Source organism: Macrobrachium rosenbergii, chromosome 13 (assembly GCF_040412425.1).
Source record: "Macrobrachium rosenbergii isolate ZJJX-2024 chromosome 13, ASM4041242v1, whole genome shotgun sequence".
Classification (NCBI taxonomy): Eukaryota; Metazoa; Arthropoda; class Malacostraca; order Decapoda; family Palaemonidae; genus Macrobrachium; species Macrobrachium rosenbergii.
Window position 1 is genome coordinate 10,545,711 of NC_089753.1, and position 16,494 is coordinate 10,562,204.

The window sequence follows — 16,494 nt, forward strand, 5'->3', positions numbered from 1 at the left end:
GCCTAGATCTGTCATCTGGATGGCTCTTCATCAGGAAGGACAAGGCAGGCTAGGCTGGGGCAGCTGGTGCCAAAAAAGGTAGGAATGCTCATCAGCAAATATTGAAGGAAAGGTGCATAGGCTATGAGACTCGGAAGCAGGCACTCAGGAGAGAAGGCCTCTGGCCTGTCACGGAGGGAGTGGATGTCGGACTGAGGCAGACAGAGGGATCCACAGCGAAGCTACAGGAAGGCTGGGCTGAGATTCGCCTCCTTATACTGCTTAAAAGGCAGTGGAGAATGGCGTGCAACATCATGTGCCTGCCTCCTCCGAGGTAGAGTTGCAACAAGATAGCACTTGCGGTGCCTCCTGTCAGGCTGGAAACCTTAGAAACCTTAGAACTGGATAATAACTGGTGCACATCCATCAAGACGCCTTTCCAGTGGCTGTCTGCCAATACCTGAGAACGCGCAACAGGCTCGGCTGAGGGGGAAGCTACCCGTGGGCAAACCCCTCCTGTCTCCCTTGGACTTCTAGTATGTCTTCTCCCAGGCTCAGGGGAGCAGGACAGAGACCTTCGTCTACAGGAACTGGCAGGACGAGAAGCCACCTCCTCCACCTGCACAACATTGTATCCTGTCAAGACACCTTACCAGTGGCTGTCTGCCGATACCCGGGAACGTGCAACAGGTTTGACTGAAGGGGCAGCTACCTGTGGGCCAACTCCACCGGCCTCCCTTGGACTTCTGGTATGTCTTCTCCCAGGTTCGGAGGAGCAGGACAGTGACCTTTGTCTAAGAAAACAAGCGGGATGAGTAGCCACCTCCTCCACTTCTAGGTTAAATTCCTTGTCAAACCTAGACTCAAGACTGGCAATGGCAAAGGTTGGAAGCAAGGGAGCCAGGTGCAGGAGTAGGTGGATTAAAAGTAGGAGGGCAAGTAGCAGGAGAAAAAGCAGGAAGGGGGGAAGAAAGAATTGCCGGGCTACCTTCAAACCTAGGCTTAGGAATAGATTCTAGGCTAGGTGAAGCATGTTTCTGGGATCTAGAGGCCACATTCTTCTTCCAGTCCTTTACTTGTCTAGGTAAGATTTAAGTACCTTCCACTTATGCTCTTCTGGCGCTGGGCACTCAGCCAAATCATTACATTCAGCACAATTTCTCTCCTTAGTCATATGAAGATTTGATCAAACTGGTTTTGCAACCTTCACTACAGTAGTGAAAACTAGATGAACTTGAATCAGACATAATAATAACAAAAACTAAAAAAATTTATCCTGAAAGCTATCAAAGTTTGAAGGCTACTAAAAATAAGCGATACTACTTCACCAAAATCCAGTTATTCAACCAAAAATCAATGAACAAAAGCTGCTGCAAACCCCCAATGTTTATTTGAGATGGGCAGAAACAGAATGAGCTTATCTGCTAAGTCTTTTCCAGTACTCCCGTTAGTGGGCGGGGCTTGTCACCTATACTAAACAATCGAAGTGCTACCACAATTTTTTAAATAAAAGGCTGGCGTGTGAGTTAGTAACTATGTAATTACTTGGTAAGTTACTTATATCAAAAAACAGTTTAATCAGATCACTGAGAAGGACAGGATGGCGGGAAGAGACCACAGGGAATGGAAGAGAAGGGTAACAGCAATGCCAAATGATTCAACAAAGAATCTTAGGTAACATCTACTCTGTTATTGTCATTATATAAAGCAATAATATTAAGTAGATGGTACTAAAGACTCTGCAAGATCTCTTCAGCATTTTTTTTTTTTTTTTTTTGCCTTACAAGCTACATTTCAAGTGGCATATTCATACTGTCTTATTCTCTAAAGGCCTTAAAATTTCTAAATGATACTTCAAGCCAATCACTTGGTGGTGAATAAGCTAGGCTACAGCCCTATGCATCAAATATTTACCATGATAAAATCACAGATGACACAGGAATAAACTAAAAGAAAAACACCAAGGAATACATACCGTTGCTGTCAGATCCATAAACCTCAAAAATTTTCTAAGAACTGTTACCATCAAGGTAAACTTGGAATCTGGAAGCATGGCCCTTATCTCTGCTTCCCGGTCCTGTGAGAGGTTTTACAGCCTTAGTACTAATTAATGACACAATGAGAGTGATTAATTTTGAACAATGAATAAGTAATCAAGAATACAGAAATATCAGTACCACCTACAAGGTACATAGTCTGACGGAAAATCTTTATACAAAATTTCCAGCAACATTAGCAAAGGACAATTAAAAAAACTCTGATGACAACAATTACATAAACAAAATCATACACCTCATAAGAGATGAACACGTTAGTACAGAAAATATGAGTATACTGTATATTTATACCACATAAACCTACTCAATAAGAAAAATTACCTCATCATCCATGATACAATAACCAGTAAGCAAAGCTGTGTAAGCTGCTATTAGCGTATCTTCCATGTGGTGACCAGCTTTTTGTAGCACTGGAAGAAGAAAATGATTTATGAAGGATTTGATCCAAAAACACATTATTCTTTAAGGGAGTAAAACTCAAAGTTCTGCACATCAAAAATAATCTCAAGATAACCATAAAATTCCAAATTATTGTACAGTATATAATCTTTTGGGTCCAATCAGTATAACACAGAATTTAATAAATGTCCAGCAACATTAAAAATTTCAAAAACCTTCCTTTATTATCCAAACCACTTAAATTATAAAAGATTAATTACATCTAGCTACAGTCTCCTCGATCTCATCATCCTTTTTCTCATCTTCCTGTTGCTTCTTTGCTAGATCATGATCAATAATTTCATCTGTGTGTGCTTCTTGCTGGCGTGCACTTGCCTCACTACGATAAAACAATTCCACCAAAGCTTGCATAGCTCCCTTCCTTTCTCCCACAGCTGAAAAATAATTGTTGAGAGCTTCAGACAAATTTTGATACAACTACTCAAGTTTACTACCTAACCTCTTATAATCTGATTGAAAAAAAAAAGAGAGAGAATTTAAGATCTGCTCAGAATGACACAATTCTGAGAAAATCACAACACATACTTAACAAAGATAACACAACCACCATCCATACTTGAAAAAGATAAACTTATGACAGCCCTGCTATTTTTTCCATTTATTGTTCACCAAGATCCCCAAGCAATATCCTGAAATCTAGTAAAGGCTGTTAAGTGGTACCCACTCAAAGAGGACCATTAAAAATTTGCACTTCTTATACAGTGGCCCTATACAAAGTTAAATTGGAAAAAGTTTAATAAAAAAAAAAACTTCTCATCAGGATACGATCATAATTTGTTACTGATTGACTGCAATTCAGATATTCACATCAAACAATATATTGCATTCACTACATACAGTAACTTATTTATGTAGGGCGCCTATCAAATATCCAAAGACAGAGTCCAATTCCAGTAACAGAAAATAAAAGTTCCTTTTTACTGATTAACCACTACTGTTGTCTGGTGTGGATGTCTGCTTCTGCCAGAGATTTTCTCTTTTAGACAGAGTGGTTCATGGTGGTAGGTTTCCATTTCCTAATAGTAGCAGTTATGACTTGGACCATCGACAGATGGTCTGTTGTTTGTCACTTTTTCGTAAGTTGTATTTCAACAGAGATCTTTCACACTGACAACTGATCCCTGATCCCCTTTAACCTGCCGAGAGCAACCAGATTCACTGAACAGCAGCACCAACGTTCAGTAAATGTGCCTCGCTGTCAAACTTCTTCTCGGCAACCAGATTCACTGAACAGCAGCACCAACGTGCAGTAAATGTGCCTCGCTGTCAAACTTCTAAGTTCCAGAGGTCCTTTATTCCTCACAGTTGGACTGTGGAACAGACTTCCAGAGGGTGTTATGCAACTGGAACTTCAGAAGTTCAAGTGAATATGCAATGCATTCTACAATAATACTATTCTCCTTGCATTTTAATACATTTTTATCTATTTGTTAACTTACTTTTTTTTCTTTTTTTAGTAAGTGGGATCTATTCTTCAAGTATTTCTCTTTACCTCCTCTTACTTCTTCCTAATGAACACCATACTCTTTGAAAGCTTGAATTTCAAGTCAATGGTCTCTGTGGGAGTGTTCCATATGAATAGGTTTCCTCTTTTGAATAATAATAATAATAATAATAATAATAATAGGTGTTTAATATGCTTTATAACTTCAGTACCATATTTTTAGGTTCTCAAGTTGGCAACTATGACTGTTACTAATCATAATTTCTAAAAATGGCAGTTTTATCTGACTTCAATAGATGCCCCTTTGGCTGCTCCAACATCACCACCAATCTTTAATATACATAAAAGCATGGACCCTGCATATTTAACCATATGCATCTCAATATTGGAATTTATATGAAATACTCATTCTCTCTGTAACAAATTTTCAGGCCACTTGCTCTAATTGCTTCCATAGCACAGTATCAGAACAATCATCTTTGGCATTTTTTAATGCTAATTACATAATATTGCTCATAAATCTGCAACTGCCTCTATTATTCAATAGAAACAACTGACTTATTCCATTTATTATGACAACTTAACAGCACTTCCTATACAAGAGGGGAGACAATGCAATCAGGGTATAGTGTGGGCCTTTACATTATTTCAATTTACATTATCTGAAAAGTAGCATTGCTTTTATAATTATTTGAAAGTAGCACTGCTTTTATAAATCAGTAGAAATGCAACTTTCTAGCTTAACAAGACCACAGAGTTGCATTCTACTTTCATGGGGTTAAATGAAGAGATTGTCCCAGAGGTGAGAGTGAATGTTGGTGAAAAGCTAAAGAAGCAAAATAGCTAAGTAGAAACAGCAAAGGGAAGAGATGAAAAATAAAAGACAGGAAGCTGAAGCCTAAGAGAAGCTGCAAAGGACCCTTTTGTATCAATGGCAATATGCCTTGCAGGCACAATGCAAGTGGTACCCCTTACATAGTTGAGGAATAGAAAAGATAAACATATACTTATAACTCATGCAATAGCCAAGGAAGATGAAGTTCTCATATAGAAATGAATGTTGCAACTTCATTTGTAATTTCCTTAAAGCAATTAGATATAACAGGGGTTTCCACATTTAAAGATAATTATAATTCAAATCTTCAACTCTCAATAATGCAAGAATTATACCTCAAGTCTTTAAGTAAAAAATTTTGTTAAGACAAAAAATTACATTATCACATACTGGATACAGAGAATGGACTATGAAGTTTATGGAAAAGAAATGCTGTTACCACTGGGCAGCAATATAAAACACTTACATTTAAATATATCATTGCTATCTGTATCAAGGAAGTCTGGAGCTTTCGTTTTCATCAAGATTACTCTGTTGTTTTTACTGTGCTCCACCAAATTCAAAAGAAGACTGCACGCCTGGAATGGAAAAAATTCAACTGCAACTACTGATGACAAATCAAAATTTCTCACACTCATTTACAGTTAAGATACTTCTGTACCCCTTAGGGGTCAGATTATACCATACAACCCATTATTACCAGTTGCTTTCATACTCAAAACTAAGTAGTAAATTAAAAAAAAATACCTGGAAAACAATTTGTTCACTTGTTAACTTGCAAAATTTCAGTTTAATTCAAATAAGACGTAACCTTGCCTTACCACTTTTTTCCAATAAAAAATAAGCGAAAAAATAGTCCTAAGAAGTTAAGCCTTATAACAAAATCTCAACTTTTTGGAAAGGATTTTTGAAATATCATTGTAGGAGATGGCTGAGACCATGAAAAAAATATACTTACCAGGATAATTAGTTCAAATCTAATATCATGTGACAGATATCTTGGCATGATGAGCAAGCAATATAAGGTGATATCGTAGATCTCCTTTTGATGGCCCAAAAGCTGGCTACCAAGGGCTGCCAAAGAAATAAATTCTGAAGATTATGCTTTTTCTAAGCACTCGTCTGAGCAATGAATAAATTACAAAAAAGAACCTACCTTTCAATTCCAATCATCTATTAAGTTACTAATTTTATATGTATGTATGTATGTACATATTGTATAGTATAGACATATGCATATTTAAAATGATCCAGATTTAGAAGGCTCAAAACAGTGAAAATACAAGAAGCAAATTAATTCATTTCAATTAAATATACCAAGAACATTAACAAAACTATCAAAACACAAAAATGATATATGTAAACCTGGAGTTTGGACCAGGTAATAGTTCAAGGTTAATTTGGGAATGCAAAATAAACATAACTGCTACATATATCTTATTTAGCTTCTAAGTTTTTTAAGGATATTTAAAATAAAAAACTACATTGCAAAGTCTAAGTTTACTAAAGGTGCAATATCATACTGTACAAAGCTTCCTAAGTTCACTTTTATACCCATAGGTAATAAAGGCAGTCCTTTACTTCAAAGAATTATCATCTTTACATATATTGTTATACAAGCCCTACACCCATCGAGGGTTCACGTATTTAATTCTACTTCACTGTAGTCCTATCTTTTTATGGTCTCTAACATTTTCCTCCCTTGTCTATTATTCTCTTGAGTGGAGAACGAAGGCCAAAACAAACGTGACATTTTTATGATAAAATAAAGTTTTACCTACCAAGTAATTACATAGCTATGGTTCCCTAACCTACGGCAGCTTAGAAATTCAAAATTTGCGCGGTGGCGCTGTTATCGTAAGTGTGTAGGTGATAACGTCCTGCCACCATCCGGGACTCAAGGAAACAAACCAGCGGAACGCTCAATTTGTTTTATGCTCTTATGTCCGTGCAAGGGGAGGAGGGCCGGCTCCGATCATGTAATTACTTGGTAAGTATATATAAAACTTTATTTTATCATAAAAATGTCATTTTTATATAAGTAACTTACCAAGTAATTACATAGCTGATTCCACATTGAAAGGAGGTGGGAAAGAGCATGGACATATTCTACTCCTAAACATTAAGAAAGTAATGAATTTGGACCAGAAAGGTCGCTAACAATGAATAAATGTTTGCTGTTTCCTTACCTGTTGAGAGAGCTGCTGCAGGACGGTACTGCCTCTGGTCGGCGCTTCTCTCAACTTGTAGTGGACGTGGCAGCATAGCCAAGAGTCGCCACTACATTAGAAGGAAACTTTGCAGCGGAGGAAGTACACCGTATGCTGACAAAGTTTTAAAAGATGCCCTTGCCCTGGGCGAAGACCAGAACACAAAATGGAAACACTGTCACCTACACCACAGAATAAAACCATAACACCCAACCGTTATCAAAGATAAAGTACGAACTGGTGGGTACTCCAGGTACAATGTACCCCCAGGCTTCCCAACGACTCAAAACCTTAAGTCAAGGCGAGTGGATAGCAAAGGAACAGATAGATTCCTCATGCTTCCTCTCCCAGCACCATGCCAGCCACAGATAAAGGTCCTAAAGTGCTACAATTTTCAAAAACAGTTTCTATGTCCTTGAGGTAGTGAGAGGCGAATATGGACTTGCATCTCCAGAACGTTGACTGTAGGATTGAAGAAAAAGACAAGTTGTGTTTAAAGGTGAGGGAAGTTGCTACTGCCCTAATTTCGTGAGCTTTAACCTTAAGTAGAGGAAAAGCTTCTTCCTGGATCTGAGCGAGGGCTTCTAATATTAATTCTCTCAGAAAAAAGGATATGGCATTTTTGGAGAGCGGGCGAACTGGGTTTTTAACGGAGCACCAGAGGTTGCTCGAAGGTCCTCGAATCTTCTCCGTCCTCTGAAGATAGTACCTGAGGGACCTCACTGGGCAAAGGAGTCTTTCTTCTTCCTCAGTTCCTAATATATCCATAAGGTTCTTGATGACGAAGGACCTAGGCCAGGGTTTAGAAGGGTCCTCGTTCTTTGTTAGGAAACCAAGAGAAAAGGAGCAGACTGTGTCTCCTTGTGTAAAGCCTACTCTTTTGTCTATTGCTTGTAATTCGCTAACACGTTTGGCAGTAGCGAGAGCCATTGAAAAGAGAGTCTTTTTCGTGAGATTCCTGAGGGAAACGGAACGAAGAGATTCGAACTGAGGACCTGAGAGCCACTTCAGTGCGTCTAAGTTCCAAGAGACGTTGATAGAACTATCTTTTTTGGACGTATTAAAGGATTTGATCAGGTCGGTGATATCTTGATTAGAAGATATGTCCATTCCTCTGTGCTTAAAAACTGAGCTGAGCATCGACCTATACCCTTTGATGGCAGAGGTCGATAGTTTCTTGATGGACTTTAGAAAAATTAAAAAATCGGCTATTTGGCTTATAGATGTTTCAGAAGAAGAGACGTTGTGGTGGCTGCACCACCTTCTGAAGACTGTCCATTTTGATTGGTAGAGCTTTATAGAAGAAGCTCGTCTGCATTTCGCAATTGCCTCTGCAGCTTGTCTTAAAAATCCTTTTGCTCTGACAAGGTGCTTGACAGTCTGAAGGCTGTCAGAGCCAGAGCGGACAATCTTTGGTGGAATCTGAGAAAGTGGGGTTGTCTGAGCAGAGACTGTTTTTGTGGAAGTAGTCTTGGGTAGTCTACCAGAAGGCAAATCAAGTCTGGAAACCACTCCTTGTTCGGCCCAAATGGGGCTACGAGGGTCATGTAGGTGTTCTGATGCGTTGACAGCTTGTTGATTACTTCCCTGATCATTCCGAAGGGAGGGAAGGTGTACACATATAAGCTTGTCCAATCCAAAAGTACTGCATCTGTGCTCCATGCTAGAGGATCCGGGACCGGAGAGCAAAAGAGGGACAGACGGTGGTTTCTTGACGTCGCAAAAAGATCCACTGTGGGTTTGCCTCACAGTTTCCAAAGGTTGTCGCAGACTACTGGATTCCAGGTCCATTCGGTCGGAAGGACCTGTTTGAGGCGACTTAATTCATCCGCAATCACGTTCATCTTCCCTTGAATGAACCGGGTGACAAGAGAGTGACTATTCTCTTCCGCCCACAGGAGATCCTTTGCTGTCTCGTACAGGGAAAAGGAATGAGTGCCCCCGTTTGCGAATATATGCAAGAGCTGTGATGTTGTCCGCGTGTACTACAATCTTCTTGCCGTGGACCAGATCCGAGAAGTATAGAAGGCCCAAGTGAATCGCTCGCAGTTCCTTTATGTTAATGTGAGCATTCTTTTGTTCTGTAGTCCAAGTTCCAGAGACTTCCCGACCTTCCAGAAGCGCGCCCCAGCCTAGGTCGGAGGCATCTGAATAAAATTGAGGGTCTGGATGTACTGGGAGAAGAGACTTCCCTTCCCCAAGTCTTTTTCCGCACGACCACCACTGAAGATCCTCTCTGATTTCCGACATAATCTGGAAGATTAAAGTCTGGTTGGGTTTTCCTGCACCAATTCGCTTTGAGGAAAAACTGTAATGGTCTCATGTGCAGTTTGCCTAGATTTACAAACTGCTCTACTGAAGCAAGGGTCCCCAGAAGACTCATCCACTGCACTGCCGAGCAGGAAGGAAGAGCAAGGAACTGACTGACAGTCTGAAGGCAGTTCGCGACTCTTTTGGGCGACAGAAAAGCCTGAAAAGCCTGAGAGTTCAGTATCATCCCTAAATAGGGAATCTCCTGAGATGGAATCAGAAGGGATTTCTTCTTGTTTATGAGGATGCCTAACTCCTGTGTCAGGCAAAGAGTTCTTTTCAAGTCCTCCGCGCACTTTTCCTTTGACGACGAGCGGAGAAGCCAATCATCTAGATATAAGTTGATGTTGATTCCCAGAAGGTGAAGCCAATTCCCCAGGGGAGCAAGGATTTGGGTGAAAACTTGAGGAGCCGTCGATAAACCGAAGCATAGGGCCCGGAATTGAAGTATCCTGTTCTGAAAAACGAAGCGTAGAAATTTCTGAGAGTCTGGATGAACAGGAACATGAAAGTACGCATCCTGCATATCCAGGGTGACCATCCAGTCTCCCTGTTGTAGTGAGGACATGACAGAGTGAACGGTCCATGTGAAACCTCGTCTTCAGTACGAAGAGATTCAGAGCGCTTACATCCAGAACGGGCCTCCAGGCCCCCGAGGCCTTCGGAACCACGAAAAGGCGATTGTAGAAACCTTCTGAGTGGGGCTCTAGGACTTCTTCCACCACTCCTTTGGAGAGAAGGAGTTCGACTTCTTGACAGAGGGCCAAAAACTTCGTGGAACCTTTTGAGTACGCTGTCAAGGCGATAAGAGATGTAGTTAAGGGAGGAGTCTTCACGAAAGGAATGGAGTAGCCCTCTTTGAGAACCTTGATCACCCAGGGGTCTGCTCCTCTGTTCTCCCATTCCTTCCAGAAAAGTAGAAGTCTGGCTCCTACCTGGGCACGGAGGACTAACTTCTTACTTCTTGGGGTTGGATTTGAAGGAAGACCTCTTGATGGACTTCACAGGAGGTCGGAAGTTTGATCTAGGTCGAGGCTGGGTCGTAGTTCTCCCTCCACGAAAGGGTTGAGGCTGAAGAGGGGAGAATGATCTAGATGAGGAAGGCACAGGCTCCTTAGGACGTCTAGTGGACTGAGTCAACAAGTCAGAGGTGGACTTGCTCTGTAGCTCTAAAAGAATATCCTTCACTATATTTTGAGGAAAGAGGTGAGACTTGTCTAAGGCAGCGAAGAGTAAAGCTGACTTCTGCGTCGGTGAGACTCCTTTCGAGGTGAATGAACACCAGAGCTCCCTCTTCATAAGGACACCCATAGAAAACAGTGAGGCGAGTTCCAAAGAGCCATCTCTAATTGCTCTGTCTGAGCATGAAATAACTCCAAGCCAATCGGAGGCAAGATCTTCAGCTACATCTGGGCAGTCTTCAATTTTGCTCCCTAGAGCTCCGATGGCCCAATCAAGGAAACTAAAGATCTCAAACACCTTATAAATATTCTTGATAAGGTGGTCTAGTTCGGCTGATGAAAACATTATCTTGGCCGACAATAAAGCCTTTCTACGGGATGAATCCACCAGACCAGAGAAGTTGCCTTGGGAGGAGGCAGAAACTCCCAAGGAAGGAGCTTCCCCGGTGGCATAATAAGAGTATCTCATCTTCAACAATTTGCTAGGCGGAAAGGCGTGGAGATAGGAGACAATGGTTTATCCTTGGACTCTGGAGCAGACGCAGAATTCTTCAAAAGACCCACAAGCTTGGTCAATTGGCGCTCAAGTGGGGCTAAAGAATCTTCCTGGACCGATGAAGAAGGTGGAGTAGCCGACGATGGTGCATTGGTTCCAAAAGAAGAAGCTAGGAATTCGGTTGTGGGGATTGGAAGTTTGGGAGTTGGCAGAGCTGAAATCTGGAGCGAGATGGCAGGCACCGGGCACTCATTGGCGGAAATCTGGCGAATATCAGTGGGTGCCAGGCGCTCATTGGCGGAAAACTGGTGAATATCGGCGGGCGCTGGGCGCTCATTGGCGGAATTCTGGCGTGAGTCGGCGGGCGCCAGGCGCTCACCCGTGGAAGTCTGGCGCGAGTCAGCGGGCGCTTGGCGCTCGGAAGAAGATGGGTGCTTAGAATGCTTATAGTGCTCAGGACTGTCTTCAAAGAAATAAGCAGGAGAAACAGGCTGGACTTGAAAGCTGCAGGAAGGTTGAGGGCTAGTCTCTCTGAGCCTCTTGACAGCCAGGGGAGAAGAATCGCTAACATTTGCATGTCTCTTGAGTGGGCGCAAAGAAGAGGAGTAGTGATATGGCTTCTGGCGTGGACTGGAAGAATCCAAATCAGAAAGTCGATGCACAGGAACGCCTTTCCAATAGCGTTTAGTCGAAGCCTGGGAGCGCACGACAGGCTCGACGGAGGGGGTGACTGCCCGTGGGCAAACCCCGCCAGCTTCCCTTGGACCTCCGGTATGTCTTCTCCCTGGTGCGGGGGAGCGGGACAGTGACCTTCGTCTAGGAGCACTGGTGGGACGGACAGACACCTCCTCAATATTCACAGCACTATTACTTCTCACTGCACTGTCAACACTTACATTTTTCTCCATTAGAGATTTAATAGGTGACCCCATTTCCATAATGGTACTAGATAATACAGTAAATTTCTGATCAAACCTAGATTCGAGGCTGGCAATGGCACTAAGAGTGGAATCACAGAAACCTGGAACAGGAGCAGATGGTAAAGTAGGAGGAGTTAGGGTAGGAGAAGGAGGAGGAATTGGAGGAGATAGTTCCGTCATTCCCTACATTATCCAAAGGAATGGACTCTGCACTAGTCCTACTTTCAGCCCTAATGGCTGCTTTCCTCTTCTTATCCCTTTCTAATTTGTCTAGATGATTTCAATGTTTTCCATTTCTTATCCTCCCAATCCTGACACTCTATGCAAGTATTATCCTTACTACATTCTTGCCCTTTACATTTAGTGCAATTTGTATGAGAATCGTATGAAAGCTTAGCTAGCCTAGTCCTAAAACCCTCGGAACAAAAGCGAATACTAGATGAACTGGAATCCGACATCGTTAACTAAATAAACTAAAGTTAACTCAAACAACAATTCAAAACAATGGCAGCAAGCCACAAGGCAACAAATTCTGAGTACTTCACCAAAATTCATGCAAAACCAAGCCGAAAGGCGAAGAAGCAGCTGCGTGAAAACTTCCGATGTTAACCGGAAGCCGGCAGAAAACAAATTGAGCTTTCCGCTGGTTTGTTTCCTCGAGTCCCGGATGGTGGCGGGACGTTATCACCTACACACTTACGATAACAGCGCCACCGCGCGAATTTTGAATTTCTAAGCTGCCATAGGTTAGGGAACCATAGCTATGTAATTACTTGGTAAGTTACTTATATAAAAGTAACAATTAACTAGTTGGTTCCTAAGAGAGTGAGACCTACCCATAATCTTAGAAATGGGAGCTGCCAGGACTTCAATGAAAGATGTTTCCCAAGGGAGGTTGCTATGGTGCACCAAACAAGACAGCTTTCCAATTCTCCAATTAATGCCACTTTCACCTGTCTCCTTTTCAAAAAATCATTCCCCACTCTTACCATTCTTTGCAATTCTTCAGTCTCTGCCATAATCACTGGATCATCTAAATATAACAATTCCCAGAGATTTTTCATTCCTAATCCCTCCACTCAATACATACAAAACCAGCACAAACAGAATTGAGCTAAGTACCAATCATTGATGTTAACCAACTCTAACGTCAAACATTTCTGTTTTGCCACATGCTATTACTACTGCTATCCTTCTTTTACACATTATCACAACCAACATAACAAGCTCTTCTAGCACTTCCTCTTAAAACACCAAAACAATAAATTCCCTTGGTATTCTATCGAAAGAAAAGAAAAGTAAAAGTAGTCAATAATGGAAATTTTCCCTTCTCTGAATTGGCAAATTTGTATGAGACTTATACTACTGAGCAATTCCATGCTATGAAACTGCCAGCCCTGAAGTCTCAATTCTTCTTCCATGCGTGGTGACCTAACAAAACTAAGACTTACATTTGTAGGATTTCCAAGAAAATCTCTGACTTGGCATGGGTGCAATCTGTTTAAGTCTGTTGCTACCTTTGAGAAAGTTGAGGACTTAACTCAATTCATATTCCTTTACCATTGGGTTGACCATAAATCAATGCACAGAACATAAGTATCAATTCTTGAATCCTTTTCAACACAAGTTTTCTTTCTTACTCAATCTATAGTATATAAACATATGGTGTTTAAAATGAGAACATTCTGATTGTCAATAATGCCTACATACTGAACTTTTTGTTTTTGCTTTGCTGCAGCACTAATCTCCATTTTCTTTTATTTTTAGGGTTGGAGAGCTTGACAAGTTATATTAATAAAAATCAGAGATATAGCTTCTTAATAAAAGAACCCCTAGCAAAATTTAACTGCCTTAAAAGATGTGAAACTGAAATTCAACTGCTTTAATAGGTAATTTATTTGCAATACTAAGAGATTTATTGCAGATGAATGTGATTTAATACAAAAATTCTTTTGGGAAATTCAATCTGTTAAACCAGTCTAAATTCAGGAAACAGTCCAGCAGCACTACTCATTAAAGTATATTTATTTTGAAGATTATTTATGTCCAAAAGAATCACGTTAACTACTCTAAAATTACCTGTATCTCAAACTCTTGCCTAATTTTGTTTGATGATAATTATGAAATACAACCTGAATACCATAATTTTCCCACAACCAGGAAACTCCCACATAAATATTAACAAAATGCAGCTAAAGACTGCTATGATAATACAGTTTCCCTCATTTTGGATTAAAGATTCTATGTGTTCATTTTCACTTCTCACTCTACGCAGGGCATTTGAACTAAGAAACATTACTCATTTAAGGGTTTCCTGTGGCTACTATCTTATAAAATGTAACACAAAAATCCATGCATATGGAAGAAAGTGTGGTTTCAACATTTTTTTTTATTTATTTTTGTAAACATTCTTATATCCTAAATATTTTAGAGGAAAGCGTGTACCCCAAAATAACTGCCTTTGTAAATGTTGGCCATTTGTAGTTATCTCAAAGAAACTCACAAAAAAATTGCATAGTTCTCACCTTCCTTTCCTGGGTTGTGTGTGAGATTGATGAGCACTTTAACTGTGGTGAGCAGAGCCTGCACCAACAGCTGTCCTGTAGATACTCCACCAATGGTTGTATTGTGTTGGTGTGCTTCTGACATAGGATAAAGTGGGACTTCCACATGACAAAGCCGATACAAACTCATCAACTTCTCTGGGAATATCCCATTTTGAAATTTTAGCAGGTACTCTTGATTGGCAACATTTTGGTGGGTAACCTGTTTAGAGAAATTAACAAAATCACTTACATACCAATCAGAATTTACACAGGTTCCCATACGTCCTAAATGCTAAATCATGAGAACACCACAAATGACAACATACTGCATTACTAGAGTTGTTAAAAGGAGTACTTTGGTTACTGAATATACAGCCGTGGGTATTCCAAATAATGTCTTAGGTAAATTTTCATCAAACATGATGTTTTTGAAATATAATGACAATAGGGTGGCAAACTCCTATCTGACCTTAAATCTTCAATAAAGTATGACCTTTGAAAGTAAACCTAGACAAAATTCCCATTTAACCTATAACCTGTACACTCTACATTAGTAGAGTATATGTGGAAAATGTTTATTCTATCTCATACTGTTTGAAATTTAGGGCCAAGGTCAAACTCTCATCTGACCTTGGATCTCTAAAGATAACTTAACCCTGAACCCATTAAAACCCATTGAATACCTGTTTCCCAAAATATTATGCATAGAATTGGAAGGTTTTAAAAAATACCCATCCGTTGGATGAACACAATCAAACAATCGTGTAGATGTCCCTTGACAACTAGTTAGGGCTACGGCACGAAAGCCTACACTGACTACATTTACAACATATTGACAATGAAGTAAGTACAGTACCCTGATTTACAACATATTGACAATGAAGTAAGTACCCTGCAAACACAACCAAGAGACACAGGCAATAAGGAAACTTACTAAGTCACAGGGTTGAGATTAGGTTGCTGGCTTCTTCCTCCCTCTTCCCCGTGACTGATCCAGATGCCACCAATTCCTTGCATAAACAATTCCTATTGTTTTTTCACCGGTTCCAGCTGGCACCAGAAAATTTATCATAATGTTAAGACCCAGGTTTGGTCCGCATATGAACAAGTAGTATTTAAACACCATAATGTTAAGACCCAGGTTTGGTCCACATATGAACAAGTAGTATTTAAACACCAATGTTAAAAGAGAGGTTATGGATCCATCTCACAATTTCATCATTGGTTACGTACAGTACAAGCCTTCAGCCCTACCTTCACTGCTTATGTACAAAACTTCAAGTCCTACATTTTAACCATGTCTTTAAACAAAATATGCTGGTTATGACATGCACAACCCTTATTATCTAGATTTTGTCTTAAGCCCTGCCTTTTAATATCTGTATTTTAAAAAACACTGTCACCAATAACATATATTATAGCATAATTTCATGGTCTCTGAATGTCCCTGACATGTTGTCTAAAACATAACAGAAGAGTGAGAACAGTACTGGATATACCACTTGGATACAAAGGTCAACAGTAGGTAAGTATGCCACTTCTTGTATAGTCTGCAGTGTTACATGCAAGGTCAGTGGGGTGTGGAGGGGATCACTTACCCATGTGGTTGACTAATATAATCACACCAAATTTGGATTTTGTTTCACTACCGTTTAATCTTTCATATAAGGCACATAAAGCTATATTGGTGGAATGGTTATAGTTGCAAAATGCTCATAATTAGGCTGATGTAACCTATATGACCCATACAAGCCAATTCTTGGCATCAGTCATAAACAACACAAACAGCCCATGCTATTACCTTCACGACCACCCTCCAACACAGGCAAACAGCGAATACACCACACAGACACTATACAAATATCTTGAATTCTATACCACCACCCACAAACAACACACAAAACAAAAAGCACATCCATACTCACCTCACCAGACAAGCACTTAATAACCTTCCCAACAACAAAATAGAGGCACCCCCACCCAACATAAGCAGCACAGAAACACAGCTCTCAAGATTGGAGAGAGTACACCTGACTCGACTTCGCTGTGGTCATCAC

General features: G+C 40.5%; 1 protein-coding gene across 1 annotated transcript in view; it reads right to left on the minus strand.

Moving 5' to 3' along the window:
• wapl (wings apart-like) overlaps positions 1-16,494 on the minus strand; it is a 57,241-nt gene that overhangs the window by 6,504 nt on the left and 34,243 nt on the right. Inside the window, exons 8-13 of the mRNA XM_067114188.1 lie at positions 14,417-14,657; positions 5,733-5,848; positions 5,241-5,352; positions 2,696-2,869; positions 2,358-2,446; positions 1,955-2,056 (exon numbers count right to left, since the gene is read on the minus strand). Of these exons, the coding sequence (XP_066970289.1) occupies positions 1,955-2,056; positions 2,358-2,446; positions 2,696-2,869; positions 5,241-5,352; positions 5,733-5,848; positions 14,417-14,657 (834 nt within the window). The remainder of the gene's footprint in view (positions 1-1,954; positions 2,057-2,357; positions 2,447-2,695; positions 2,870-5,240; positions 5,353-5,732; positions 5,849-14,416; positions 14,658-16,494) is intronic.